The 27,329-nt window shown below is 40.1% G+C and overlaps 3 protein-coding genes across 6 annotated transcripts in view; 1 reads left to right on the top strand and 2 right to left on the bottom strand.

Annotated features, from left to right (window-relative positions):
* LOC117417103 (collagen alpha-3(IX) chain-like) overlaps positions 1–14,774 on the top strand; it is a 27,267-nt gene extending 12,493 nt beyond the window's left edge. The window contains exons 11-32 of the mRNA XM_058990902.1: positions 356–412; positions 839–892; positions 1,000–1,053; positions 1,500–1,553; positions 2,013–2,066; positions 2,641–2,694; positions 3,307–3,360; positions 3,725–3,778; positions 3,903–3,956; positions 5,501–5,545; positions 5,708–5,761; positions 6,401–6,454; positions 7,949–8,002; positions 8,320–8,391; positions 9,160–9,195; positions 9,786–9,830; positions 10,305–10,337; positions 11,607–11,753; positions 12,398–12,452; positions 12,917–13,099; positions 13,337–13,414; positions 13,651–14,774. Of these exons, the coding sequence (XP_058846885.1) occupies positions 356–412; positions 839–892; positions 1,000–1,053; positions 1,500–1,553; positions 2,013–2,066; positions 2,641–2,694; positions 3,307–3,360; positions 3,725–3,778; positions 3,903–3,956; positions 5,501–5,545; positions 5,708–5,761; positions 6,401–6,454; positions 7,949–8,002; positions 8,320–8,391; positions 9,160–9,195; positions 9,786–9,830; positions 10,305–10,337; positions 11,607–11,753; positions 12,398–12,452; positions 12,917–13,099; positions 13,337–13,414; positions 13,651–13,835 (1,530 nt within the window). The 3' untranslated portion in view covers positions 13,836–14,774. The remainder of the gene's footprint in view (positions 1–355; positions 413–838; positions 893–999; positions 1,054–1,499; positions 1,554–2,012; positions 2,067–2,640; positions 2,695–3,306; positions 3,361–3,724; positions 3,779–3,902; positions 3,957–5,500; positions 5,546–5,707; positions 5,762–6,400; positions 6,455–7,948; positions 8,003–8,319; positions 8,392–9,159; positions 9,196–9,785; positions 9,831–10,304; positions 10,338–11,606; positions 11,754–12,397; positions 12,453–12,916; positions 13,100–13,336; positions 13,415–13,650) is intronic.
* On the bottom strand, positions 14,407–21,145 carry LOC117422348 (transcription factor-like 5 protein). 2 transcript variants are annotated; one of them, XM_058990910.1, is made up of 6 exons: positions 19,573–21,145; positions 18,789–18,975; positions 18,159–18,321; positions 17,068–17,272; positions 16,763–16,904; positions 14,407–15,994 (listed from the first exon to the last, which is right to left on the bottom strand). In XM_058990910.1, exons 1-6 carry the CDS (start codon positions 20,286–20,288, stop codon positions 15,872–15,874), a joined length of 1,536 nt encoding a protein of 511 aa, XP_058846893.1. In that variant the 5' UTR covers positions 20,289–21,145; the 3' UTR covers positions 14,407–15,871. The 2 variants fall into 2 exon arrangements, with proteins under 2 accessions (XP_058846893.1, XP_058846892.1); XM_058990909.1 differs by having other exon boundaries at positions 17,068–17,275.
* Positions 21,146–21,961: 816 nt separating this feature from the next.
* LOC131696589 (death-inducer obliterator 1-like) overlaps positions 21,962–27,329 on the bottom strand; it is a 35,674-nt gene continuing 30,306 nt past the window's right edge. For all 3 annotated transcript variants that reach the window (XM_058990911.1, XM_058990912.1, XM_058990913.1), the window contains one exon: positions 21,962–26,920. In XM_058990911.1, coding sequence (XP_058846894.1) covers positions 23,262–26,920 — 3,659 coding nt within the window. In that variant the 3' untranslated portion in view covers positions 21,962–23,261. The remainder of the gene's footprint in view (positions 26,921–27,329) is intronic.

The following is a 27,329-nucleotide window of genomic DNA, read 5'->3' on the forward strand; positions in this document are numbered from 1 at the left end:
TCCCTGGCAATATTGAACTCCACCTAGCAAACGCTGTGTAGTCTTTCTTAAGTTAGCCTCCTAAACAGGTCAATTAAGTCCCCGAACACAGAATGCATTGGGGGACTAGCAGCACCTGCAGACCGACCGAGGGGAGCTGCTCTATAGTGTTACACTTTTCAGAGAAGTTTCAAAGTTAGGAAAGTTAGTGAACTTCACCCTGAACATTCTCAAGGTGTTTGTTTCTTTTTTGTTTTAAATAAACAGGTGCTAGGTTAGCTGTTACAGCTAATGCTTAGGGATTTGTTTTTTTCCTGATAACCCGTAAGGACAGCGATTCTATTTCTTGACTTTATTGTATGGTCTCTTTCTGCAGTGCCCTGCTATCTGTCCTCCAGGTCCCTCTGGACTTCCAGGGATGCCAGGATTCAAGGTAATGAACAGCCAGCTCGCTTTCCTTCATACTGACATCACATCATTTACAAACTTAATAAGGAACCTGGAATGGCGCTGGATGAGTTGGTTGACAAAGCCTCAGGGTTATTAACCCAGTTGGTTATTAATTCACCTGAAATGCCCAAGTGCAAGGTTGTTTTTTGTAAGCCATATCATTTTTTTTTTTTTTTTTTTTAATTCATAGCAAATAGTGCCATCCAATGGCTAAATGTATTTTTCAAGGATTTTAAAGATTCCTTAAAATCATAACAAAATCTTTAGCAAGAAGACTACAGAACATCATTAAAAAAAAATAATCCACCCTAATCAGACAGGATTTATTAAAGGTCGATACTCCACAGAAAATATAACAAATCCAATCACTTATGTCTCTAAATTCACGTGTCTCTCCTTTGTGTTACAGGGTCACACAGGTCACAAAGGTGACAAAGGAGAGCTTGGAAAGGATGGATCAAAGGTAAAGAGAACAACACAGCAGTCAATGGAGTGAGGGTGGGATGTGTTGTTTTGTACAGTGGCACATAACGGATCAAGGCTCAATACTCCTGATTTCTTTCATTACAGGGAGACCCGGGTCCCCCAGGTCCACCTGGCATCCCAGGAACTGTTGGCTTGCAGGTTTGTTTGTCCTTTTTTCATTTTGTTTACGGCTCTTGCATTGATGCCCCCCATAGAAGTATTAAGAACCAGCAAACTGAGGGATTCCGGTGATTCTGAATCTCTGTTAAGTGGTGAGCGAGGCAAGGATGAGCGTTATGTTAAACTCGTCATTTCTGTTTAGTTTCAATCAGGGGGTGCTATTGCTGTAGTGTGTCGGATAAACCCCTTCTATTGAGTCTAGTTCAAGTTTTACTGTGCTACTGGATGTGCTGTCTTTCGAATGAGACTGACCGTCTCTTGGCAATAAAGATCCTAGAGCTCAATGTTTGAGAGTAGCGAACGGGTGTGCAAACTCAGATGCATTGGTGGGGATGGGGCATCCTTAGAAAATAAAATCTGTGCTGTGTTTTTAACTTAAATATGTGGCAAATACGTTGAATTAATGTTTGTTTGTTATCCATTAGGGTTCTCGAGGGTTAAGAGGACTTATGGGCCCTATGGGTGCAGTCGGCGACCGGGTAAGTAAAACTTAAAAGACTGTAAACTGTCAAAGGAATATGCACCATTGCTTCATCAGTCGTTTGCAATGGTTTTTATAATATTGAAGGGCCAGCTGTCTATAGCAGGAGTGTCCAGTCATGGCACTTGAGGGCCATTACCCTGCAGGTTTAACAGGCAAGGTTAGATAATGAATCACTTCATGGTCTGGGTGAGCTTTACTTGGTTCAGTTAAACAATTTAAACAGGGTTGGAACAAAGACCAGGGCTGGAAGGTCCAACTTTGACCACGCCTGGTCTATAGTAATGGTTCCCCTGTGTTTTCCCCTCTTTATTTGATCGGCCTGTTTTGATACAGTATTGTTTTTTAAAATTGATTTTCTATTAAATGTATTGTTATATATTAGGACAGTGTTACAATCAGTATGCAGCAGGGTGTGCTTCCTGTTATTAAGACGGGTATTGTGTCTTTTATTCAGGGTCGGCCTGGTTTCCGTGGTAACCCTGGCAATGCCGGAGTCATTGGGAAAACAGTAAGTGTGTTTTTATACACAGAGTCAAAACAGCGGCCACAGAAAAGGCAGAGGTTTTTAGATGTAACCCAGCCTCACCCCCAGAATAGCTATGAAAAGATGAATAAAGAAGGAATGAAATAGGATCAGTGGGGTCTATGGCTGGTGCCTGGGCTTTGGAACTGACTGGGTGTAGTGATGCAAGTGTCACAATATGATGTATGCCAATTTTCTTTTTTTTTTTTTAAAGAAAGCCCTTGAAAATGTTTTAAAAATCATCATAATAATAATAGTTATTTTTCTAAGTCATCCACACATGGAGACAAGTACAAATGAAAATGAACATCCAGATAAACTTTTTTTTTTAATCACCTTAAGACACTTCCTCAGTGCTGCCCACCTGCCCATTTTCTCAGTCTCAAGTTGTTTATGTGTTTATGTAGAGAGAAAATAAGGCCCTGTCTGATGGATTGTATTTGGCAGAGTGGTGTTGCTATGGTGAGGTCCTGTATACCCTAAAGCAGTACCCTGGGATGTACTGTATTCTATGGTGAGCCCCAGCATTTCTTTGTTTTTGTTTTTTTAACAATTCCAGGGTGACGCAGGAGAGAAAGGACCAGAAGGATTTAAAGGACCAAAGGGTGATATTGTGAGTAAAATGATCGTTTTTACCCCACTACATATGGAACGTCTTGTGATGTCACACATCATCAGATCAAAACAAATGAAAGTTCAGATATTTAAAGTCATTTTTACATAATAAAAGTACATATCATCAGTTTCATCACAATTCCAGTGAAGACCACATTGTTAAAAATAATAATTCACATAAAATGATCAGAGAGCAAATAAGTACGCAGCCTTACACCTGAAAACACCGAACCAGAGTGACGTGTTCTCTTGCAGTCTGGGGCGTTGCATTTTTATTTTTAATAACCAACAAGATGTTAACTTATAAACACTATAATATAATAACACAAAAAACAAGAATTATAATGTTTTAAAAGAATATTATTCAGCAATATTTATAGCTGAATAATATTTACTCCCCTATCAGAGTTAGAACCCTAACCCTAACCTTTTAAGTAAAGTTAAGCGAGATTTAATTGGTCGTCTGTTACATGGGGAAACAAGTGAATTGCCCCTTTTTACTGGGAGGCACACTTCCACCATAGACTAGGGCTGTCATTATGGGTTGAATGCCACTCTAGGTATGACCTTTGTCACACAGTCGTTCACACTGTGCTTTATGTTTTTCCAGGGAAAGCCCGGAGCGAAGGGAATGCCAGGAAGAGCTGGAAGTAAAGGAGAGCCTGTAAGTTGCAACAGGAACGATGCCCGTCACTGCTGTTTAGTTGGTAGTAGTAACAATCATTATTGTAGTCACCTGTGTAAGTAACAATGGGCTTCGTAGTGATATTTCTTTAACATGCTGTTCACAAAAAAAAGTCTTGATCTTGAAATCAAAAAGGTGTTACCAACTATTAAATAAACCCAATGGTAAAAATCCCTGTCATCTACATGATAGAGCACATGGCGACGGGTGTATCGGGAGTAGACTTTCAACCCCATGGCTCACCTGAGTGGAGAGAAGAAGAGGGGTAACTCCATATCTCCCAGTAGCACATTGAAAATTTGATGGACAGCATGTTCATCTTAGTTTGTTCTTTACTTTGAAGGGTATTCCTGGAAGGGATGGAAAGGACGGGACGCCAGGCACTGATGGAGACAAGGTTGGTAACTTTTAAACAAATAGACAGGAATATGATTTCATAATCATGTGTACATTATAATATACATGGCTTGATGTAAGCGTATTCTTGTTTTATTAGTAACAGCGTTTTTCTCTGTCACCAGGGGGATTCTGGACGCTCAGGAGTCCCAGGGGAGAAGGGACCCAATGGCCTTCCTGTAAGTGTGCCTGGTAGCGTGCACCGATGTAAAAGACAGATACAGAGAATGGGAACATTAGAACTATGGGTTGGGTCCTGGATAAAATGTTTTTGATTCCATAAGGTACAGCAGGATTTTTCTTGGGGATATAAGACTTCAAAGGAATAGTCATGAGGCAGGTTAAGACAATACTAGACTCATTTAAAACTCTTCAGTCATGGAGTAGCCAACTTCAGTGCATTACTTCATTTGTCCTCTTCTTGTTAGCCTATGAGATATGCATCTTCTCTTTCCCCTCTTCTGTAACAGCACTATATATTTCCGCTTCCTGTCACATGACTGTATTTCGTATTACTGTCTCAATTACCGGCATGTTGGTGCTTTCATAATCGAATGTCATGCTGTAATATAAACAGCAATGTGTAACTCTATGAATACTAGTAGTGTCACTCAGACCCTTTCTGTAAACCTCCATAACACAGAGCCAAAACTTACCAACTTTGAAAAGCAAGGTTATATACAGTATTTGAAATGAAATGATACTGAAGTACTGGGGGAGGGGGGGGGGGGGGCTTTTAATGGGAACACTTGTGGAATTGGTGTCAAGAAAGGGGTTCTGATCAGCTGGCATGATCATTGTGATACAATCATTAATGTGGCAATCCAGTTGAAACGACCTCTGTGAATCTAATGAAGATTATTGCTGGTGCTGATGTGCACAGATCTGACCTGAAGAACAGGCTTGTACGTGGCAGACGTATGGTAATGATGCATCATCCAATGGAAATACAACACAGATTAAAGAAAGAGTGATGGTGACAGATATAATGTCAAACGAACAAGCTTCTTCATCAGCAGATGACACTGCACTCTGCAACAGTGGAATAACTGGTGTCAACCAATTCTAATTCAGCGGATATCCCAACCATGGACAGGTATGTTCAAGACAGCCTGAAGAGGAATACAACATGGGGCACCTCGTCTGTGGTGACGCTGGACTATTCTGTGGGTTGGCTTGCACTTTGGGTATGGCAGGATTACAACACAAGCACTTTTGTGAAGAGGTTCTTTCAAGACGTCAGTGGTTTACCGGACTAGGAAAGAGCATCACCAGGCCTCTCACGTGGACCCCACAGCGCCAAGATTGACCGTGCTTAACAGCCCCGTTGGGATGAACTGGAGCAATGGTTCCGGGATTCACAGCTGACCCTGAGGGTGTTTCCTAGGCAAGAAGATACCACAAAACAGCATTTCAAAAACGGGTTGACTTTGTGTTCAGACCATTGTAAATGGTTGCCCTAAAACCTATTGACTACACTGAACCCAAACAAGTGTTCATATATTTTAAAATCCAACCCATGTATTCAGTCAAAATACATGATAAATAAAACTGCCCGTTTTAGGTTATGTAGTCCTAGTTAGGTCTGTGAAGAAGGTTAGTCAAAACATGTGTCTACTTCATTTAGTTTCTTTTAGCTTTACTGCACAGAGTATAATTGACTGTTAAAGATGCTGTGTAATCGTAACAATACAATCCTCATTTTTTATTGTTTTTATTTCAGGGATTACAAGGAAAGGCTGGATCCAAAGGCTCTAAAGGAGAGAGTGTAAGTAACACAACGAGCTGGTCTCCTGTGTGCAAACGAGATCTTTAATCATCTTAGAAATGTCATATATCAGTTGCTGTGGCATGGAATGAACTGTCATTTCTGATCAGCATTGTTTGATTTTATTTGAACTGTTATCTGATTTTGTGTTCTTTCATTTAGGGTGATCAAGGAGTGACGGGAGACACTGGTCCATCTGGAGAGCCAGGTATTCCTGTATGTATCTGATGGGTTTTATAAGGTCTTTGTGCCAACCACTAGCACTTCATAGTCATAGGGGCTGGGGATATCCATTGAGGGACATGCTCAGAATAACTGACCAAGTGAAATGTAGTCTCTCTGAGGTTAGTGGCGAGATCCCTAAAAGAAGCATGATAAATGTATGGGCTGTTAGTGGGAGAGAACACTCACCTCTGCAAAGAGAAGCTTAGGGTTCAAAAAACGTAGTACTGTGCACCCATCTCCCAATCACCACATGGTGCCTGGGAACATTTGAGAGGGCATTGGTGTTAATTGCTAATGTTTCACAAGAAATCCACTTAAAAACACAATATCCACCTAATGAACATCATATCTACGTAAAATAAAACATAAATACTGTGATACAAACCTACTAAGGTTGTGGCTGTTTTTTGTTATTCTAGTAGGGGTGTGATTATCTCAATGTTACCTCCTGATCAAGTTTTTTAAATACCCCTATGATATGTGTTCTTGAGTGATTCAGTGCATCTGAATGGTCATGGGTATATATCATAAAACATACTAGCATCTTGGGATCTAATAGAAATCATTTCTGGAAGCATTGTTATTGGACTCTCAGTTCAAATGACTCAATTGGGTATTTGTTTGTTTCAGGGAGAAATAGGTATTCCTGGAGAAAGGGGTGAGGCTGGACCTAGAGGAATAGCAGTAAGTAAGCACATCAGAGCTTCATAATAGTGTGTTACGTGTTCACAGGAACAGTATCTGACAGGCAGTGTGGTCAAGAGGTCAGAGCAGAGCTCAGCCACTACTCTCTCTGAGTGGGACCTAGAGAGGTGTGTAGCCCACTAGTGAGATCTGCCAGCTTGGAGCCCTGCCTTCAAATCCCAGCTCCACTCTAGAGGATACGGGTGAGAGATGGTTACTGGGTGCCAGCTGTTTGGTAACCCAGATCCACTCTTGTGAACCAGTTTTCAGGCAACATTTTATTTTGTTCTTTATTTTTATTTCAAATGTATTGTTACAGAAAGAAAATACTGGAAGTTTCTGACTTATCTGGTAAGGTGTAGCTGTATGGTGTAAAGTGGAGCTGTTACCTGAAAACAACAAAAAAGTCATGCAAGCAGGGTTCGACTCCTCTTGTCGCCGAGTTGGCGATCTTGGCTGGGGGCACACTGGTAGAGCTGCATTGGCACCTGTGCTGACGCTGGTTTGGGAGAAAGTTGGCTGAAGATTGTTCACCACACTTCAGTGACCCCTAATAGTTAGGAACCCCACCAGTCCAGCTGGAGACCTCCGAAATTACATGAAAATTTGATAAACTGTAACGTAATTCGGAAACATTGCCAGTTTGTTTAGTACAATACAAGCTGGTCTGTTGATTGTTTTAAGGCTTTACAAATATCAGGATGCAAAACTCGTGACAGATAGTCAAGATGAGAAGTAATTCAGAGAGGAATGTGGAAAGGCTCCGCTCCACTGTGTTTTCAGTGGCTCTCCGTACAGAAGAGTCTTTGTCCAGAGTCCAGGGGGAATGCCAGGATATTTAAGATCTTCCATCGACTATGGGAATTCCAGGAATGGACAGACTGCCTGTTAACTTAACCCTGCATAGAAATCGAATAAAACACTGCACCACGTTGGGACAACTTTCCAAAGTACATTTTATAAAACCTGACACATATGATGTGAATCATCAAATAGATAGCTATGAAAATGGGATCTCTCTGCTACTGAGATTACCGATCCTCTTTTCCTGTGATATGGAGACAGCATAGCCGAGGCACCCTGTCACCAAGCTGAATGACTGATTCCAATCAATTCAAGCTGACTTTTTATAATTAAAACTAGCACCTTAAAACAATGTACAAACTCGTCACATACAGCAATAGCTATATTTCGAGTGTACTTGGTGACTGTGTTTTAACTCTGTAGACATCTTCAATTAAAGGATCCAGAAAAAATTATTATTTTGCTAAATGGCAAGAGAAGCAAACCTGCACAATCCTCTTGTGTGTGTGTGTGTATTATTATCATCTGTTTCCATGACAGCACATTGGTCCCTTAAAATTCCGCTGTTGCTAATGCATACCTTGGTCTTGTGTGCACAACGTGGCAGGGTTATGTGAGTGATGACTTTGTCTTTGTTCAGGAGTTCTGCTCTTCACTGGATTGTGTTGTGTGTGTTTTTTTTTTCCTCAGGGTGGGATCGGCGCTCAAGGAGACCTCGGACCTCCTGGTGTGAAAGGTTTCCAGGTGGGTCACACTTTGTTTGAACTTTAGAGCAGGGTTTTCACTGTCCCTTTAAACAGACCAAGCAGATACAGGTGCTGTCAGAAACACATCATTCCAACACAAGGTGGTGATACACCCACATTATTATCCCCTTTACAAATCAAAAGGTAAACAGTAACACCTGACAAGGGAGGTAAAGAGGGTTGGCTTAAAGCAGTCATGAAAATGAAAATGTCACAAAGTCTAAAAGCTTTTAATGGGGTGATTCATAAACAGGATTGCTAATAATACATCAATATATTTGATACCATTCTAGATTGTTTTCTGTGCGTTTGCAGGGAATTAAAGGTGGACTTGGGGACCCAGGTTTGCCTGGACCGACTGGAATCCGAGGAGATTTTGGTGAGAGGGTGAGTCAGACAATGCACTTTCTATTAACCCCATCACTCCCCTCCCATACAGAAAACACTACAGCACTGACACAAGCCTGTCGTCAGAAAGTACAGCGATCTCTCTATCTTCTGTAAGAAGTAATGCACTTCAATTTAAATGGTACATTATTTTACTGATAAATGGATAGAAATGGTAGATGAGATGCAAGTCAAAGCTCTCCGTATTTCATCTTGGATGGATTTCTCTACAAACAAATAAAACACTATAGGAGACATGTTTTGTAAAATTATTAAAGAAATAGAAGTATAATTTACTTATTTTTTTTTTTATCAAGTATTATTTCCATTAGTGAAGTGAATACTCCTGTGGATAACTTGCAAAAGCACGAGACACAGGCTGCTTCAGAGCAACAATGAGCTCTCTGTGCAAAGCTGTGGGAGCAGGTTCAGCATGGTCATATTACACAGACAGCGTTTAGTAGGGTTTGCTTCAACATGGAGCCAGGTACGATGAGAAGACCTAACACCAAGGAATACCTCGCTACCTAGTTGCCTTCCTGTACACTGTAAGTTTTTAATGTGGGGGGAAGGCGGTCTCATAGCATGTGCTCTGACTCTGAATGTGAGAACAAAGTGAGTCTTTATATCAGGCGCTCTCTCTCTCTCTCTCTCTCTCTCTCTCTCTCTCTCTCTCTCTCTCTCTCTCTCCAGTCACATGCTGCCGGGGTCCTGAATGTTATTCTAACAGACGTGTGATTATTCGCTTTCTCTCTTCCTCTCTTCCAGGGTCCAGTTGGAGCATCAGGCCCCAAAGGTGACCCGGTAAGAAAACTTTCAGTTGGTGACCTCACTGACCTTTTGCCAGTTTAACTCCTTCATGACAAGTCACTAGTTACTCTCTTCCCATGTTTTTGGTTTTTGTTTTAAATAAACACTTTGTGGCATGGTGCTGTACTGCAGGTGAAGGGGAAAAGTTCAATCTTAAAATAAAAACAGTGGTTAACTAAGAATGGTGAATACAAGCCTTGTCTTGGATAGAACTGGTTCTGTTCTTGTTCACTGTAACATACCTATAACTGAGATGTCAGTGTTTGTACATTTAGATTCACCCAGAACTCAAAATAGGGTTGTCTGAAAACCAATTGGCAATCCTTAATAAAACTGTCCCATAACCAAATGGCATAGCCAGTTACGATGACCACCAATAAACACGCCCTTCATAATATATTTGATCAATGCCTGCAAACTGATCTACTATCTAGCTCACCAATGTACCACAATGCTAGTGTAACCATTACAGCACATCAATCAAATAATGAAGCAGACTGATGTATTAGCAACTTTGTAGGCTAAAAACGTTGTATGCAAAGACGATATATAATAATGATCTCCTGGTTTATTTCCCCTTTTAGGGTATTGCTGGCAGTGATGGACTTCCAGGAGATAAAGGTGAACCGGTATGTAAAGTAACTTGCTATTATCATAAATGTTACAAAAAAAGCTTGCTCCCTAAACCTTACAGTTGTTAGTAAGCTGATTGTGAACAGGGTTTCACCAGCAGTTGGCTGTATTCGTGAGTTAGGAAATGCATTGTGGCCCTATGCGTTATGAATATGTCATTATTCCAGTGGCTTATTAATCTCCTGGTGCTGTGGATCATTGGCTTTTGGAGAACTATAATATAAGTGTCAATGTTAACATGGCGGACCTCAAACTCAGACTTGGGTTTCAGAATTACAAGGAATGGTAATATGCATTCACAGCATTTGCCAATAATATAGGGCAGTTATATTATGGGATGATGTGGAAGGCTAGTTACAAATACAGTGTCAGTAAAATTGATTTGCAGCATAAAATTAATATGTTTCAGTTGTTAGTATGTTTATCAGTTATCAGCATATTTATATATATATATATATTTTTTTTTTCAGGGTCCTACCGGTCCAGTTGGTCAGAAAGGAGAGGTATGTTTTTATTTAAATTTGTCACTGGTCTGTTAAGTAAATTGTCAGGAATGTCAAAAAAAGTATTATCCTAGACACCTTGTTCGAAAGAAAAAAAAATGTCTTATGAAAAGTGAAAACTACTGGGGAAGTCAGATTTCTAGTATAGTGAAACTATTTGGTATGCCTCAGAAGTGATTAGGTACAGACATTGGAACAGCATCTTTATTCCACATTTAAAGTCACTGACTTATCTTTAATCAACTTTACTACAATGTTATCACCTTTTATAATATAATGTCAGACAGGAAATGCTTCCCCATGTACAGTATGATAGAAAGTATAAACTGTATGCCAAGTAAGCACTGAATGAAGCATTAGTGTCTCCCTGCTGCCCTCTTGTGGTACAGAGGTAGAAAGCTGAATAGCAATTAATGAAATTGCTGGAATGAATTGATGTTTCAGCTTTATTAATGTGCGTTCCAAGTCTCAATGGGAAATAAATTATAATTAATGCTGCAGAGCTGAAATGCAACCCAATTAAAGTAATTACTTCAAGCACACTGATGTATCATACTGCTGTGCTTTACTCATTTGATTTAGAGTTTAGATGAGCCTCATTAAAAAGAACAAACACAGCTTAATTAGGAAAAATAGTTCTTTAAAATATAGGAAAGAAAAAACACCCTTGATTTTCTGACTTAGAGCTGTTGCAGCACTTTAAAAAATCATAAAAATGAAAGACCGATTTTAGACTAAATATCATAATTGTAAAACTGTTAGATTTGATAACAGTTGCAAGTACAGAGCAACACAAGTACTGCTAGCCAGTATGTTTGTCCTTACTTCCTACATAAACATCTACAGCGTGTTCTATTGCTGTGGTGTTTGTGGATCCAGTGTGTCGGATTTAGAACATTGGGACAAGATGTGGTGAGAGTTTGAACAGGCTAGTGAACAACAGCAAAACAATCCTTTTCAGATGAGTCAACATCTTAATTCTCAGGTTCATGCCACTTGATTTCTGATGTTTGTACTCCTGTGCAGATCAAGTGAATACGATGCGCTGTCAAATACACAAGTCTGTGTGTTAGCAAACACCGTTGTACAGTCACTACAGAAGTTGAGAAATGTGAACCAAATTAACAGTGGGTAAATGCTTTTTGATTAAAGTGTTACCTAAAGAGCTTTATTTAAATGAAATCAGTTATCCACCACTATCCAGTTCATAAGTTCCACCAGCATTGATACAGTTGTCTAGTTTCTGATTTCTGTTTTGTCATTTTACAGTCTGGGAAACTTGGTGAGTTGGGACCAAAAGGCTTTACCGGCCCTCAGGGGTCTATTGGAGCAAGAGGGCCCCCTGGCAAACCTGGCGTCATGGGCTTCCAGGGCGAACAAGGTCTCAGCGGCATTGCAGGGAAAACTGGGGTTCCTGTGAGTAAACACTCCGAAACATCCCTACACCAGGGGGCCAGCTCTCCCCTCTTTGAAGGGATTCGCCCTTATTTTGATATACATGCATGGGGGTGGTAGGAATGTTTTAAATGGAAAAAGAGCAACTATTTCCAATTAGAGATCACTGAAAAGATACTGTGTGAAAAATCTGAAACCCCATAATATTTCATTAAAATACTGGTATCTTACACAAATATGGAAACAATGCATGTTGCTGTTAGTGTGATGCAACTGTTTTTATTCTGCATCAAAATCTAGTAATAAAACAGGTAAATCATGACAACTTCAGCTCAGTGAACACACAGAGATACAGGCTAGTAAACCACTTTTATTTATATCCCCGAACCTGTATATATGGATGTATTAAAGAGCATGGATGGATTGGAATATCGACAAAAAATGTCAGTAAATGGTTCTGTATGAAAACAGGCTTTTAGATACCTAAATTGATAAGTAGCGTAACAATTATTAGTTTCTAGCAAATAATAATAATAATAATAATAATAATAATAATAATAATAATAATAATAATGCCGTTCCCATTTTATTTGACATGCTTGATTATTTGCCTCTCTCAAATTGTATTTTTTATTTTTATTAATAGACTCCTTTTTCCTTTCTAGGGCAAAGTGGCAAGTGAACAGCACATCAGGGAGTTATGTGGCGAAATGGTCAATGGTGAGAATTAATGCAATATGTTTCTCAATATTTTATACACCAGAGTGTCGTTTAAATTGCTTACCAATGGCTGCACGAACATCACGAGCCACAAAGGTACAGTATAGGTGTGCTGATAATTCACATTTGGCCATTTCTTATTTGGTATGTGAAACAAAACTGTAATATTGCATATTTTAAATTTCATGTCATTTCTGCAACAGCTCATTGCTGTGCATGTGAAAGTCTGTGTGACAATTTCCGATAATGCTGACTGTCCTTAATAATGGCTTTGTTAACCTATTGGTCATGGGTAACCCAAGGTAGTCTGTGCTCTAAGAAAAAAGATAAAGCAATCGACATTGAATGACACACATTTCTTGAGACTTTTGACAATATAAAAGCAGGTAACCCCCAGGTTACACTGTTACTACATATAATGTCTTGTATAAATTAAAATGTCTTTGTTTTCCCTTCAATTTCAGATCAGATAGCCCAGTTGGCTGCTAACTTGAGGAGACCACTGGCTCCTGGCATGGTGGGTCGCCCGGGTCCTGCTGGGCCCCCAGGACAGACTGGCGTTACTGGCTCAATAGGGCATCCCGGATCCCGTGGACCCCCAGGATATAGAGGACCTCCAGGGGAGCTGGGAGACCCTGGACCCAGAGGTAAGAAAGATAGGGGCAGGAGAGAGGTGTTACAACTGTACATAGAAACAGCACAGGAGGTATCTTCCAATAATCAGGTCTATCCAGGCTTACTGCACATAGCAAACAATTAATTAGTAAAAACACACTGTAAAGCATGGTGACTTGTAAAATTACTGTAGAAATGTATCATATTAGGATTTCCAAGGGAAATGTTGATTTGTTTGTACTCCCCCCCCCCGCCCCCCAACACACAAGGTGACCTTGGTAACAAAGGAGACAAAGGATATATTGGCAAAGGTATTGATGGACCTGACGGAGACCAAGGGCCTCAAGGTAGGTGGAAAGCAACAAATAATGTTTTATTTATCTGTAGATATTAAAAATTTTTGCACTGTTATAATGGTCTAAGTATTTATATTAAGTGATAATATTGTATAAATACAGCTATGGGTGTCAATATGGATTTGAATGCACATCATCTGGTAAAAGCACAGCCGTGTGGTGTGCAGGGTGTCAGTGAGATAGTCCTAGCTGACCTAGTTGTAAACCATGTTTTCTTGTGCTCAAAGGGGCTCCTGGTGTAGCTGGAGTTAGTAAAGATGGCCGTGATGGCGCTTATGGTGACCCAGGCTACCCTGGCGAGCCTGGAAGAGTCGGCTCAACTGGGGCTCAGGGAACATCTGGAATCTGTGATACATCAGCCTGCCAGGGACCTGTCGCAGCTGGGAAATCAACCAACCCCAAAAATCATTAAACTGGGTGAAATCAGACAGAAAAGGAGTGAGTGACTGAATATTTAATAACAAAAGACAGTGGGAAGAAAGGAAGATTTTAAGGCTCCTCCACAAGGCAAGTGGAGAGAAGCGAAAATATAAAGAGCACATGAACAACATTTCAGGTCCCTTAACCACCAAAAAAGTCACCTATGAATGCTCTACTGAAAAGGTGCTAAAAAGACAATTCTTGAGGGCTTTTTTTTTGTTTTGTTCACAATATTTTTCAAGCTTTTGTTTATTTTTTGGTATAATAAACTCCTGCCCCTCCCATCCCTCTCATGAAATGGAAGCCCTGCTACCTTCAACTCTCTCTGAACGTCTTTGCAGTAGTATTAGAGCTTGCATTTTGTGTTGCCTGTTTGTGGAATACTTATCTCTTCTTATTAGGAGTTATGAAAGCTTACCTCAAAAACGAATCCCAAAATCTCATTTGTAATACAATTTCTGTACAAGAGCTTTAACTCTGTGAAGGGGCTTTGTATATATATTAAGAAGAGGGTACACGTATTTTGTATAGTTCCTAAGTATATCTAAAATAACATCACTTGCTTGACATTCTGACCATTTTCTTTTTTTTTTTTGTAACAACCCCTGATGTTTTTATTTTTCATTTTTTGTTTAATACTGCAACAAATCTCCCTTTTAAACATGTAAAGAAATAAAAACATTAAAAATGTGTGTGGATGCTGCAGCAAATTTTACTATTCATTTTTTTACATGTTAATTTGTTTAATCTTCTTTAAGTGTTATTCATCTAGGCAAATTAAACTCCACATCCACTATGCAATGGTTCTGTAACTATTAAATATACATGATTTTAAATAGTATTTATTATCTGTGGGTGACTGTATGTACAGTAAAGCTCTATAGCATCATATGTTGTAAGAAATAATGAATAAAGCCACTTTTCAGTAAAACATTACTCTGTTCCAAACATCAATAAAAGTCAATGAATTTGCAAGTTATAAATGGAATTTCCACACTTACACTTAACAAGCAAACAGGAAAACAGCTGTGTTGAGTTTTTATTTTATTTTTCAATGTAAATACGGTTAAATGAAAAGCATGCAACATTAAAAAAAACATTCTAGTATGAGAACATAGCATCATACTGTTTGTGCTGCCACACTATTGATAGTTTAAAACAAAAAATAACAAATCCAAAACACACATTTTATCCCACACTGAACTAAGGTACAGGTAATGATTTGTTTTATTTAAATCACTACATACAATATAGTACAATTAACCAACTGAATGTGGCTTCTTTATTAAAAAGATAACATGCACTGAATTTGTTTCCACCAATAAACTGTACACAGTAGATTAAAAGTGTCAGTTTCATATATTTTTGAAGCCATCTACTTATTTTTAGAAATCCATGTTGTATATGCCATGTAAAACAATCGCGAAGAAACAGTGACACCTCTGAAGGGTTTAAAACCCAGCATTTAATTTTATTTTAGATAGGCACAGTATAGTTTTGAGCAGTCTCACCAAATTGTGAATGAGAAACAGGTTTATTAAATAAAGGACATCCTCTTCCATTTATGGAAGGGCACATGAACATTTTAGACTTGAGTTATTAGGATCAGTGCCACTGTTTTACCACAATACAAAAAATAAATAAAAACAGACCACGCTGTGTACAGCTTAAAGCAAGAAATTTGCCTTTGATAAACGTTTAAAAGAAAAAAAAAAAAGTATAAAGATAATTTGCTTGTGCTACTTTCTTGTGGCTGTATATAATTTACAGATGGGTACAGAAGGGATGCAGGAATAAATGATTTCTTCTACAATTTTTAAAACCATTCAGTGGCCCAGCAAACATGCTATAACAGCTGGCTAAAAGTTCAAACTATGTGGTTCAGAATAGACTAGTCTAGGCACAGCCTCCACATGAAGCATAAAACAATAAGCATGAGGAAGGAGATATGTTGCCCTTATGTTAACTTTACTATTTTGTTTCAAAAATCATATATTCACATATATGGCGTATATATTTATAGATGTATCATTTTTGCTCTGTTGCTGCATTGCTCAGTGAATTCCCTTGTTCTCCATAAGTCACAAATTGTTCAGCTCTACCAAGCTTCATGCGCTTCCCAGTCTTCCCACAAAAAACACCCTCAAACTCCTAAAAAAATAAAAATAAGTGTGAAGACAGAAAAGAACACACAACTCTGAAAGCAACACAATACCTCAATGGGCTACTACAGAACATAGCTGTGTGTACATTTGTATAGCCAGAATTAATCATACCACAGTATTAAAAACAAAATAATATAGGGCTTGTTCCTCTTAATTTATTGGTACCTTGTTGAAATATTGCTTGTTGCTGACAAAGGCTTCTAGGAGTTCCCAGATACATCTCCCAGCAGCCTTTGAGTCATGGGACTATGTGATACTGCCATGATTCCAGCAAACAGTAAATTGTGCAAATAAAGTTGAACAATGCATCAAGTAAAGCTGTTGATTTTTAATCATTGGTTGCTACTACAAAATATTGCTGACATTAACTGGTTTGAAAGTAAGATTTAGGTTTTAAATAATTCAATATAAAAAAGTTCAGAAAGCCACAAATACAACATCTACTTGATAAATTAGATCTAGTCAAAAAGAAAACTAACCACTGGCAGCTGTATCTTAGATCTCTTAGACGTTTGCCTCTACAAGATGCTAACAGCTCATGCTATTCTTGTCCACTGCATCACTTCTCACTATCTTATTTGTAATCATACTAACTCAAGGGCTCCAGTCTATATTGCTCACTGATAATACATTACAACTGACTGCAGTGTAGTTATAATGCTGAGCATTTATTACATGTTCACGAAAGGGTTTTATTCCGACTGGAAAACCAAGACGTTTCATACAAAAACATAATTGTATTTTAAACACTTACCCTTTTAAGACTGTCTCCGTGTATTTCATGAATGTACTTGAGAAATGCTGTTGTCCACTGCAGTGTTGTAGCTTTGTCAGTCTCAGAGGTGCAAAATGGAACCAGCATATTGAGTTCATCACAGCAAATGCGAATTCTCCGTCTGCAAGCACACAAAGCACAATAACTATTTAAAAAGACACTGTGTTCTACGTCGTTTTTTTTTTAAAATTCTTGCAATTGTCTCATTCAAAAACTTTGAGAATATGATGATAGGGGCGGTAGAAAATCATGTTATTAAAAAAAGACTTCCTGCCCTGTCTTACCTCCTGTCTCGCTCCATGCAATTGTGTCTCTCTCTGCGCTGTGAATTCTCTCCCTCCAGGATGCTTTTCTTCCGAGTGTAGGTGGCCGCTCTGGTAAGCTGGCTGGCTGGTACATTTTGAATATCAGTGAGAGCTCTCCGCTCTGTGTCTGCCTGCCGTCCTCTGGTTCTGGTGCGTTTGTTTGCTGTATGTTTATGTGAAGTTTCTTCTTTGCAAAACAAAATTGATTGAAAGCATGTGTCATTACTATATTCCCCACTATATGTAACTGTCTTCTGTCTGAGGACTTCTCAAGTTTAACATGTCCTTAAAGTTAATCACAAAGGACTTATTTAATTTTTACCTACCACTTATGTTAGCTGTTAAGAGAGCATAAAATAAAACATGTCTGGCATTTAAAATAATTCAGGATAAAAGTGCACAAGTGTTCAGCTGGTTAGCTAAAAGTATACTACACAACAACTGTGTAACAAAAATAATTACGACAGTAATCCATCGTGTATCCGCCCATCACATATCCACTCTTCAGCACAGTGTGTGTGTGCATGTAAGTGAGTGAGTGAGTGAGATAGAACCAGAACCACAGTTGGATACCGAAGAGTGAATAAAGCAAGTCGAAACCGCCGACAGCCGGGTGGGTAGCCAGAGTTTGTTTATTAATAAACAGAGAAGATTAGTTGTTGATTAGTTATCCCACCAAAGTTTTCACACGGTGTTGTATGTATTTCATGTGCTACCATTGCTGGTAGTGTCACGTGAGCTGTTTAGTGTGTTGATATGTAAATCATTCCTGTTCGTCTGTGGGGCATATCAACTTCAACCTCCGTCTCGATTTTCTACCTGTCAGTCAGCAGCGAATGCACGCACCCACACGGCAGACGGCTACCCTGTCACAATCATTAATACCCTGTATCTTTCTAAACAAGGGATTTAGGGGCGCTCCCTAATTAAAGCTGAATCTCAAAACAATAATTGTGTGCATATACTATTGTTACAGCTGTGTATAATGGTATTTAAAACAGGATTAATTTATTCGACTTTTTACCTATCCATCCTTACTCTGGTCCCACCGCAGCGACGGACTACTGTACCTTCTAGTTTAACCCAAACGTGCTCAAGGACTTGTTGGGTTTGATTCGCCACTGTTTTCTTTGCAGGTTCTGTTTCTTGCTGATAACTGAAAGTGAAGTTTCTGGGAATCACAAGCTCATGGTGTTTAGCAGACTCCAACATCTGAGACAGACTTCCGATGTTCTGAAACAACATCAACATTTAAGATATTAAAACAAATTTGATTAAAAAAAAAACTGTTTTGTCAAAAAGCAGGGACGAACTGAAAATCACAAACTTTCAATTTACCTTACAAATAAATAACAATCTAATGCTTATTTGTTTTTTCAATATTTTTACATTTTTAAGTCAAAAATAATAAATTAAATTAACACATATTAAATTAACATAAATTAAATTAACATATATATATATATATCTTCTAGATTCAGTAAATCACTCTTTCTACCATCTATCATTGTTAAATAAACATTATGAAAATTGGAAGAATTGCAATCTATACCCCTGATGATCTTTACAACAGTAAATTACAGACCTACTCAAAATATGTTGCTAATTTTTAAGCTGCAAGATTCAGTATACAAATAAACCAAGAAGGCAAAAAACATACTGACATATAACAAGCAGCTTGCTGTCCTCCACCCTCTTACCTGTGCATTTGTGGTATTAAAGCTGCCAACTGAATTACACATATTAGCACCAAACAGTGGGTGACTAAATTCTACAGTGGTAGAAGTTGGAGCTGTCTTGTTCTTTGACATCGTGTTGCATTTGTTTGGCTGTGACTGAAGAGATACCCCAAGCAGCTCCGAAGGTTGATGAAGCAATGTTAAAAAACTAAAATGACAAATAAACACATCTAGTAAAATAAATGGAAGCAACTTTTTTTTTTTTTAAGTATGGAACTTGGAGTGGAAATTATTTCATCATAGATTTCTACACACACTGCAGGCACGGTTTTCTACAGCATATTAACTTCGGAATAGCCCATTTATCTGCTATTTTCCTCCAGACCACATAGTGACCATGCTTGCACACAGATCAATATGATCCTATAAATTCAAAATTCTTAGAGCCCCCACCCTCCACATTTTGTTTTTTTTTAATACCCATCTGAATCATAAGTGTGCATAAGAGTTGATCGCTTACAGAGCCCTGAGGGACAACACCATGCACCAAAACCAATGAGATGCAGAACCCAATGAACATTCATTTTAATCATTTGGTTAGATACAAAAATGTAGTATACATTAGTAATAACCAAGCCATTTCAAAAACACAACTTTCTTGCAAGACACACTCTGGTGTAGTCCATTTAACCTGTTACCAGGTGTGAAATAAAGCCTATACCTTTTACTCAATGGTATACTATACTGTTTTGATTCACACAAAAATGCAATCAGAAATGGTCTGGGAGTAATTATAAAAACATACTTGCTTAAGGCTGCCGATGATGGCTCTTGGTGTCTGGAAACTTCAGAAGGGTTATAATTAAATCTCTTCTCCAGTCGAACTCGGGCTGCAGGATTAGGTCTCGATTCAGCGGTTGCTTTGGCGTTTTCAATTGGAAAATCTCTGTGTTCTCTACACATATCTTCAGCATGCCTTGCTTTAGCTAAATTGGTCCCCGGTGCTTCGCCACAGTTAGTAGGGGTCTTTTCTGTTAATACAGCGTTATTGAGCGATGGATCACTCATCAAAATCATTTTAAATTCTTGAAAGTCTACATGTCCATGATTTGTGTTGGCAGTGATAAAGCGGGCATCTGCAGCGAGGTCTGGCTGGTTGCTACTAGTGCAGTATACAGAGGGATTCACAGGGTTTGCTGTTGGATACTCCAAATGCTGTGGGTTAGGGGGCTGGCAGACAGTCTGGTTTGAAGGACTGCTTGTTGTATAAACGCCGGGGTTTAACCTCGATTCAACAGCTTCCTCCTGCTCAACCTGTGCCTCCATTTGTGAATAGATAATGTGCTGAAGTTGAGTATATTCCACCTCAGTCATCTCCACCAGATTGAGGTCTGTGCTAAATGTCAGTCCTTGCTCGCTCGTCAAGGTAGACTCGCTGTGAGCAACAGTTGCTTGATCGGGATTTGAGGAACAGTTCTCGGACGGAGGCGTCTGTGGCTGGATTTTACACATTTCGGACATGGTCACCAAAGAGTGAATTGTCAGAAACACAGATTTAACTCTCCTCTCTACACAAAGATCAATGCACTAAATTTTATAATTGTAACTAAATATCTTGTAGTTACCTTTATTTATCCGACATGTATAAAAAGAATACAGTGCGTCTCACATTAACAGGTAACGGTTATCCCGATCGTTTAGTTATAAATTATTCACTTTGTATGTATGGTAAATAATAATTTTAAATTAATAAATTCGTTTCCGATAAATGCTATTATATATGCAACAATTGGCCAATGATATATATTTTAGAAACTAGTAACATGTAACAGGAATATTAATCATTTAACAAAAATAATTTGTCAATTTTTTACCAGTTGCTCTCGAGCCCTCAGGATTTCGCGCTCTGACAGCTTCTGCCCTCGCGCACTGAAAAAGCAATCTGTTCGTCCGGCTCTACCCAAACACAACGATATGTACGGTATTCAAAACGATTCTCCTGTACTATTGTAAATTAAACCCTTTGATTAATGGTCTAATTAATGAGTTTTTATTGCGCTTAACATGTACCCAGAAAATATCTAGAATATCTTCTAGCGCGCAATATTCCCTGTCACTCTAGCTTTCTCTCTCCCATTACAAAACAAAACAAATCAGTGTCTGAAATCAATTATTTCAACTCTCGCTGCGACGGGTTACACATGTTTATCAATAAAGTAAATATTTTAGAACATTAATTCAAAACTTTGCTCTAGTAGTCCCCTCTTAAGCAAGACCCTCAAATTCGCCAACTGTCACCAGCCGTGTTCCAGACGTCATGACGCGAAATTAAGCGCACAAGGCGACGTTCAAGCGAAGGGGCGGGGTATACGAGTCTCAAAAACTACGGAATTCGTACATTAAAAAATAATACTGTAATAAAAAAATCCACATTTTATTTGCCCTCCACTGCAATAACCAGATATGTCCTGCGAGCTGTGACTAGTGACACAATGCTATGTGAGATAATGCAAGCCAGAGTTTTGAGTCTGCTCATAGTTGTGCGGTACACTGTAACGTAATTGCATTAGTAGAATTTCCTATTTAAAAATAAAAATAAAGAACACGAGCAATGCGTCAAGAATTAATAATAATAATAATAATAATAATAATAATAATAATAATAATAATAATAATAATAATAATGAAAACAATGGCAAGGGAGATCTCGGTTCAATTCTAAAAATCATTTTCATAAGTATGTCAGATCCACGCAGCACATCCACGGCACAACCAGCTATTGGTCAAGCTCATATTTTAAACCTACATGAGCCCTTTGCCGTCTCATAGTCCTCATGACAGATCTATGCTTACCATTATGTATTCCCACACAGGAATCTCCTGGGATGTTTTCAAGTAGCTTTGGTAGGCTGCTTCACTTGAAGTTGCCCGGTTGTGTGATTCGTGCATGGGAATTTGGGTTGTGACAGTAGGCCTACTCCTATTAAATCTGGATATATATGTATATAAAAGCAGCCTCTCACAAACTGTAATTTAGCTGGAGAAAACAACTCAGTTTAGGCAATTCATGTTCATCTTGGTGACTTGCAGTTGTATGTTTCTACAGATAATTGAAACATGTGTTTATAATGGCGGTAACATGAAAATAAGCTTTAAAAATGATCTCTCAATGATCAAGGAAAGACAACATGATATATAAACAGTAGTAAGTTTTAATTAAAAAATACAATTTAACAAGTGTCTGAACACAGGATACAGGGATCTTGCAGAGCATCTTCAGCAGTCCACAGTCATAGATTTTGAACCAAAAAATGAAAACATTTTCAACATTACATTCTATCATCATCTTCTCCATTTTGTTCAGTAGAATGGTTCCTTTCAAAGTAAATAGAACCTTTGAATCCAGACTAAATAACTCAAGATACATTGTGTGTCTGGATAATTTACATTTTGTAGTTACCTTAATAATGGGGCGTGTGGGTAATTGTTTTGAAGCAATAGTAGATACCGGGTTATATCTGCCACATGACTCTCAGGAGTTGTTATTTCTTGAGCAGCGTTACAGAAGATGATGACACCTGGCAAATAAGGGCCTCTTCAGTTCAGCAATGTCAAACAGTGATGGGGTTTTTGTTACAGTCAAGGCGTTGGAAGAATGAAGTGGAAAAAGTAATAATGTGAGTGCTTTCTTAGATGCACCGGAAATAAATGCAACTCACATACATTTTTTTTCTTTTTTAAGAATCAGAATCACATTTTCTAAGATTTCACAACACAATGCATATAGTTTACTAAAAAAAAATATATGCCGTACATTTTAGAAAACAAATTTAAAAAATGACATATGATTCGACTAAATAAAGTGATTACCACTTTAAGAAGGATCCGACACGGTCCTACCGCAACACGTCCTCAAAATGTATCTAAATAGTGCTTAGTCAGAAACTGAATAAAACTGTACGGCTTAGGAAAAACAGGCTCATGTAAAACAGAAACACACAATAATATCAGACACTTATCTTGTTTTCTTCTTATACATAGCTTCTATCTGTGAATCCTACTGACCTACTGCAATTCAACGGGAGCAAGCACTTTTGAAACAACATTCTAACAAGTTCTGTAGTAAAGAAATCTATACTGTAAGAAAACAAACAAAAAAAACAACAAAAAAAAGACTGAATTGCAGTCCAGCAACATCTTGAACTGGCTTGAACAGCTGGTTAGGTACATTATATAATCCAAGATTAGTGCTAATCGGGGTCTGTGAAACCAGCCAGAAAAAGTTTTTTTGTTGTTGTGAAACTTTAGAACACAGTCGTAAACAATGTCTGTGTGGCTTAAGAAAAGTATTTACATGCCATGTGACAGCTTTAAAAAAAAGAGTCCAAAGTTAGAATATTATAATGTTTTAATATTTCATTGTCAGTGGAAGATAAAAGTATTAAAGAGCCAACCACATATTGTCCCTTGGAGTCTCTTTTGTTCCTGGGGCAGTTAGGACGATGTATTTTTTTCAGCAGCAGTTTCTGCTTCCACAGTTTTCTCACTCTGATTTTTTGCTTCCATTCTGGTATCTTTCCCCTTTTCTTTACTCTTGCTTCTATCTTTTCGTTCTCTGTCCCTCCTGCTGTCCCTGTCCCGATCTCTGTCTCTTGTTCGGTCTCTGTCCCTGTCCCGGTCTCGTCCACGCTCTCTATCCCTACTTCTTGATCGGTCGCGGTCTCTTCTTCTGTGAGTCTCTCTGTCATGATCCCGGTCCCGTTCCCTGTCTCTGTTCCTCGTTCTGTCCCGTTCATGGTCTCTCCTGTCCGATTCTCTATCTCTGCCCCTGCCTCGAGTCTGGTCTCGTTCTCTGTTCCTGTCCACTTCCTGTTCTGGAGCTTGGTCTCTATCTCTGTGTCTCTCACAATCCCTGCCTCTGTTTCGGTCAGAATCTCTGTCTCTGTCTCTTTCTCTGTTTCTGTCCCATTCTCGCTCTCTGCTCCATGGTTTACCCTGGTTTCTCTCCCATGGCCTGCCGTGAGCTCCATCCCGATCTCTTCTCCTTTCTTCTGATAATCGATTCTGCCTTTCATCTGATTGACGAACAGGACCTTGGGGGTTCGCTCTTTCACGGGAGCCTGCATCAAATCTATCCCTTTGCCTCTCCCCATTGTTCCGAGGCTCAGAATTTTCTCTGCCTCTGTCTCTCCCCCTCATATCAGGAGACTGCCAATGCTCATCGGGTTCGGACTCTGGGTCATGTTCAAAACGGTTCTGTCTGTGAGCTTTATTCCAGCCTTCCTGAGGCTGTTCAGGGGGATTAGGAAGCAGAGGTCTAGGGTGATGAGCTGCTCTGCCGTCTTGAGGATGAGGCTGACCTTCATAATGGAATCGAGGACGTCCACCTTTATCTGGAAACTGAGCAGGTCCAGGACCACATGAACCTCCAAACTGGGGTTGTGGGGGTCCCCGCTGGCCTTGGAACTGTTGAGGAGGACCTCTGTATTCTTCAAAATTCTGGGGTGGAGGGCCCCTGGGCTGGGGTGAAGGTACCCGCTGACCCTGCTGAAGATGGGGCGGAGGACCTCTTGGACCTCCAAACTGGTTTGGAGGTGGGAATCTATGCCCGCCCATATCCCCCGGTGGTGTCAGGCGATGGACCCTCGGACCAACAAACTGGTTTGGAGCGGGGCCCCTCGGACCATCAAACTGGTTTGGAACGAGGCCCCTCGGACCTTCAAACTGGTTTGGAGCGGGGCCCCTTGGCCCATCGAAATGATTTGCAGCGGGGCCCCTTGGCCCATCGAAATGATTTGGAGGGGGGCCCCTCGGACCATCAAACTGGTTTGGTGAGGGCCCTCTTTGTCCCATCAAGGGAGATGGCGAAGATGTCCTATTATTATTGTCTCTTAACATGTGAGGTGGTGGCTGTGCTCTGTGATGTTCCATCCCCTGTGGATAAGTGTTACTGTTGTCGTATTGCTTTTCTTCATGTCCTCTTTGTGGATCCATAAATGGCTGTGGGGGACCCTGTTCCCCGAATTGGTGTGGGGGTGGTGGTCCTTGAAAGTGAGATGGTGGGGGGCCTCTGTTTTCAAACTGACCAGGTGCTGGTCCCATGAAAGGTGGGTGGGGGCCCCTCGGTCCAGGAAAATGAGGTCCTCCTGGCCCTCCAAACCTGGGCTGGGGAGGTTCATTTTGTCCATGTGAAGTTCCATGGCCCTCTTGAAACTGCCCCAAGTGTTGGGGAGGTGGGGGACCCCTGGGGCCTGCAAATCTTGATGGGGGTGGCCCCCTTTGTCCCATTGGCTGGAATGGGACAGGCGCCCCCTGTCCAATCACGTGAGGGGGAGGAGGTCCTCTCGGCCCATCAAACTGCTGTGGGGACCCTCCCCACTGCTCCTGGAACGGATAGGATTGTCTCTCATCTCTGAACTGGGACTGATCAGTCTGTCCCTCAAAATGTGGAGGACCAGACTGAGACTGGAAAGGAACTTTTTGCACCTCTTGCTGGTTCATGAACTCTGGGTTTGGCATTCCCGTCTGTGACATGTGAACAGCATCTTGCATGGAAACGGTTGGGTGCGTGCTTTCAGGCTGCGAGGATAAAACAGGAGACACACTGTCACTTGGTGGTGGATACATTGGAGGCTGAGATGGCGTTGGCAGTAAAACTTTGCGTGTGGGCCGCACTGGACCACTTGAAAAGTCTCCAGGGCTTTGGTGACTTGAAGGGTCTGGCCAAGACGTAAAAGGACTGCTTGCAGCTTCAGAAAATGCATCTCCTGCTGACTGACCAGATGGTGGAGCAGAATTTTCAATCAGCTTGATGTCAACAGTTTCAGAAGTAATTGGATAGGGTTCTATTTTCTCCCCCAATAGTGGTATGGACATTTCCATACTTTCAGGCTCAACATTTGGGGCAGGTTGATTCAGCGCCTCCACTGGCTGTGATGGAGAAAAAGAAACTTCAGCAGCGACTGTTGTGGTCACCTCTTCTTTCTCAGATGGCCTCCTAGTCGCTGCCTGCCTGGGATCCCTGCTCTGCCTTGGGTCTCTTCGCTGATTTATTACTTGGGCAGGCTTTGGTAAAGATGGAGGTTTTGCTATTGCCTCTGCTTTCTTGCCCAACTGTATAGAGTCACTGTTTGCTACTAATGATTTTGGAGGAGGTGACATCAAAGCATCAGACACGGAGAAGTGAGCCATGGAAACCCCAACTGCAGCTCTCTGCTGTCTAAGAGCCTCCTCTTGCTCTTCCAGTTGTCTTTTTTGCTCGTCGATCTGTTTATTTAACTCTTCTAGCATCTTCTGTTGTTCCGTCAGTGAAGATGAATCATTTACGGGTGCTATGTAATTAGCAGGCCGGTCTTTGCTCTTTATGCCCAGCACACGGCTCGGGAAATCACTGACTACAACTTTTGCTTCTTCAAATATGGTTTCATCTTCGGGGTCATAGGCCTCTTCGTCAACCTCAGGGGCCTCACACACCTTTTTGGTCTGAAAGAGTTTGTTTTTATTGACAGGCGTATCCATTCCATAGAGCTTTTCTGGATCATATTCCTCCTCAGGATCGTACGGTCTATCATAATCATCCTCATCCAGGGTTTTATCTTGGGATATCTGACCAAACTGTTGCACTATCGGGTCAATAACGGGAGCTGAAGATACTGTGAGTTCAACTGCACTCTGTTCTGGTGTAGACTGGGATGAATCTGTAGACTCACTGGGCTTCTTTTTGCCAAACAGAGTGTTTAGGATCTGCTGCAGAGGTGTTGAGCTGGCTGTGGCAGAAGTGCCTGATGGTGGAGTTTCGCCTCCTCCTGCTGTTGGTTTGGCAGTAGCAGCTTTAACAGAGGACAGGAGAGAGAACACAGACGGGGTCGTGAATGAACTTGAGGACGATTCAGAAGAAGTACCAGATGGGGGAGACCCAGGAGGAGTAGTGCTAATGGGCATCTCAGGATTATAAAGCAGAGGTTTCTCAGATTTACTTTCAGGTTTGGAAAGCGTTGGTGCTTTTGAAAGAGAAGAAACATCATCCTCTTCTTGAACCTGAACTTTAAGTTTCTTCTCTTCACCCTTTTCCGGATCAGAAGGGGCTCCAGGACGTTTGAGTTTCTGACAGATTACCAGACCAAGGAGAAGATTGGGACGGGAGGACTCCAATCCTACAATAAAAGAGATATATAAAACATTAAAAACATCAATCTCGAGCAGAAACACAGCCAGTCCTGTATTAAGATCATATTACCAATTACTCCTTTAGTGGTCGTAATAGAGATTACTGGGTTTGCATAAAGGCTTTAACTTCAGTAAAAGCTGAATCCATATCAATTTAGCAAGTATGAGTGAACTGACTATTTACCGACTTCCCCTAACCTGGTTGTACTCCACTCAGCAAACCAGTAACTGGGGTTCCAATCTGCTGCAATCAGGCGATTCTTTCCCAGTGTTACAAAGCAATATGGAACATTTTCATTGATACATTTGTCAAAGAATTTTACTAAAATAAGCGCATAGTGGCATGAGCACATAACAGGTAGGCATGTTCACTGTCGCCTTGACTAAGTTTGCCTC

This window comes from Acipenser ruthenus, chromosome 18 (genome assembly GCF_902713425.1).
Source record: "Acipenser ruthenus chromosome 18, fAciRut3.2 maternal haplotype, whole genome shotgun sequence".
Classification (NCBI taxonomy): domain Eukaryota; kingdom Metazoa; phylum Chordata; class Actinopteri; order Acipenseriformes; family Acipenseridae; genus Acipenser; species Acipenser ruthenus.

Coding starts and splice junctions, on each gene's coding strand:
- LOC117422348 (XM_058990909.1), bottom strand. CDS start 20,288: ATGTCCGAAATGTGTAAAATCCAGCCACAGACGCCTCCGTCCGAGAAC. Junction 18,976..19,572: donor TCATCGGCAGCCTTAAGCAA/GTATGTTTTTAT, acceptor TTGTCATTTTAG/TTTTTTAACATTGCTTCATC. Junction 18,322..18,788: donor TTAATACCACAAATGCACAG/GTAAGAGGGTGG, acceptor ATGTTGTTTCAG/AACATCGGAAGTCTGTCTCA.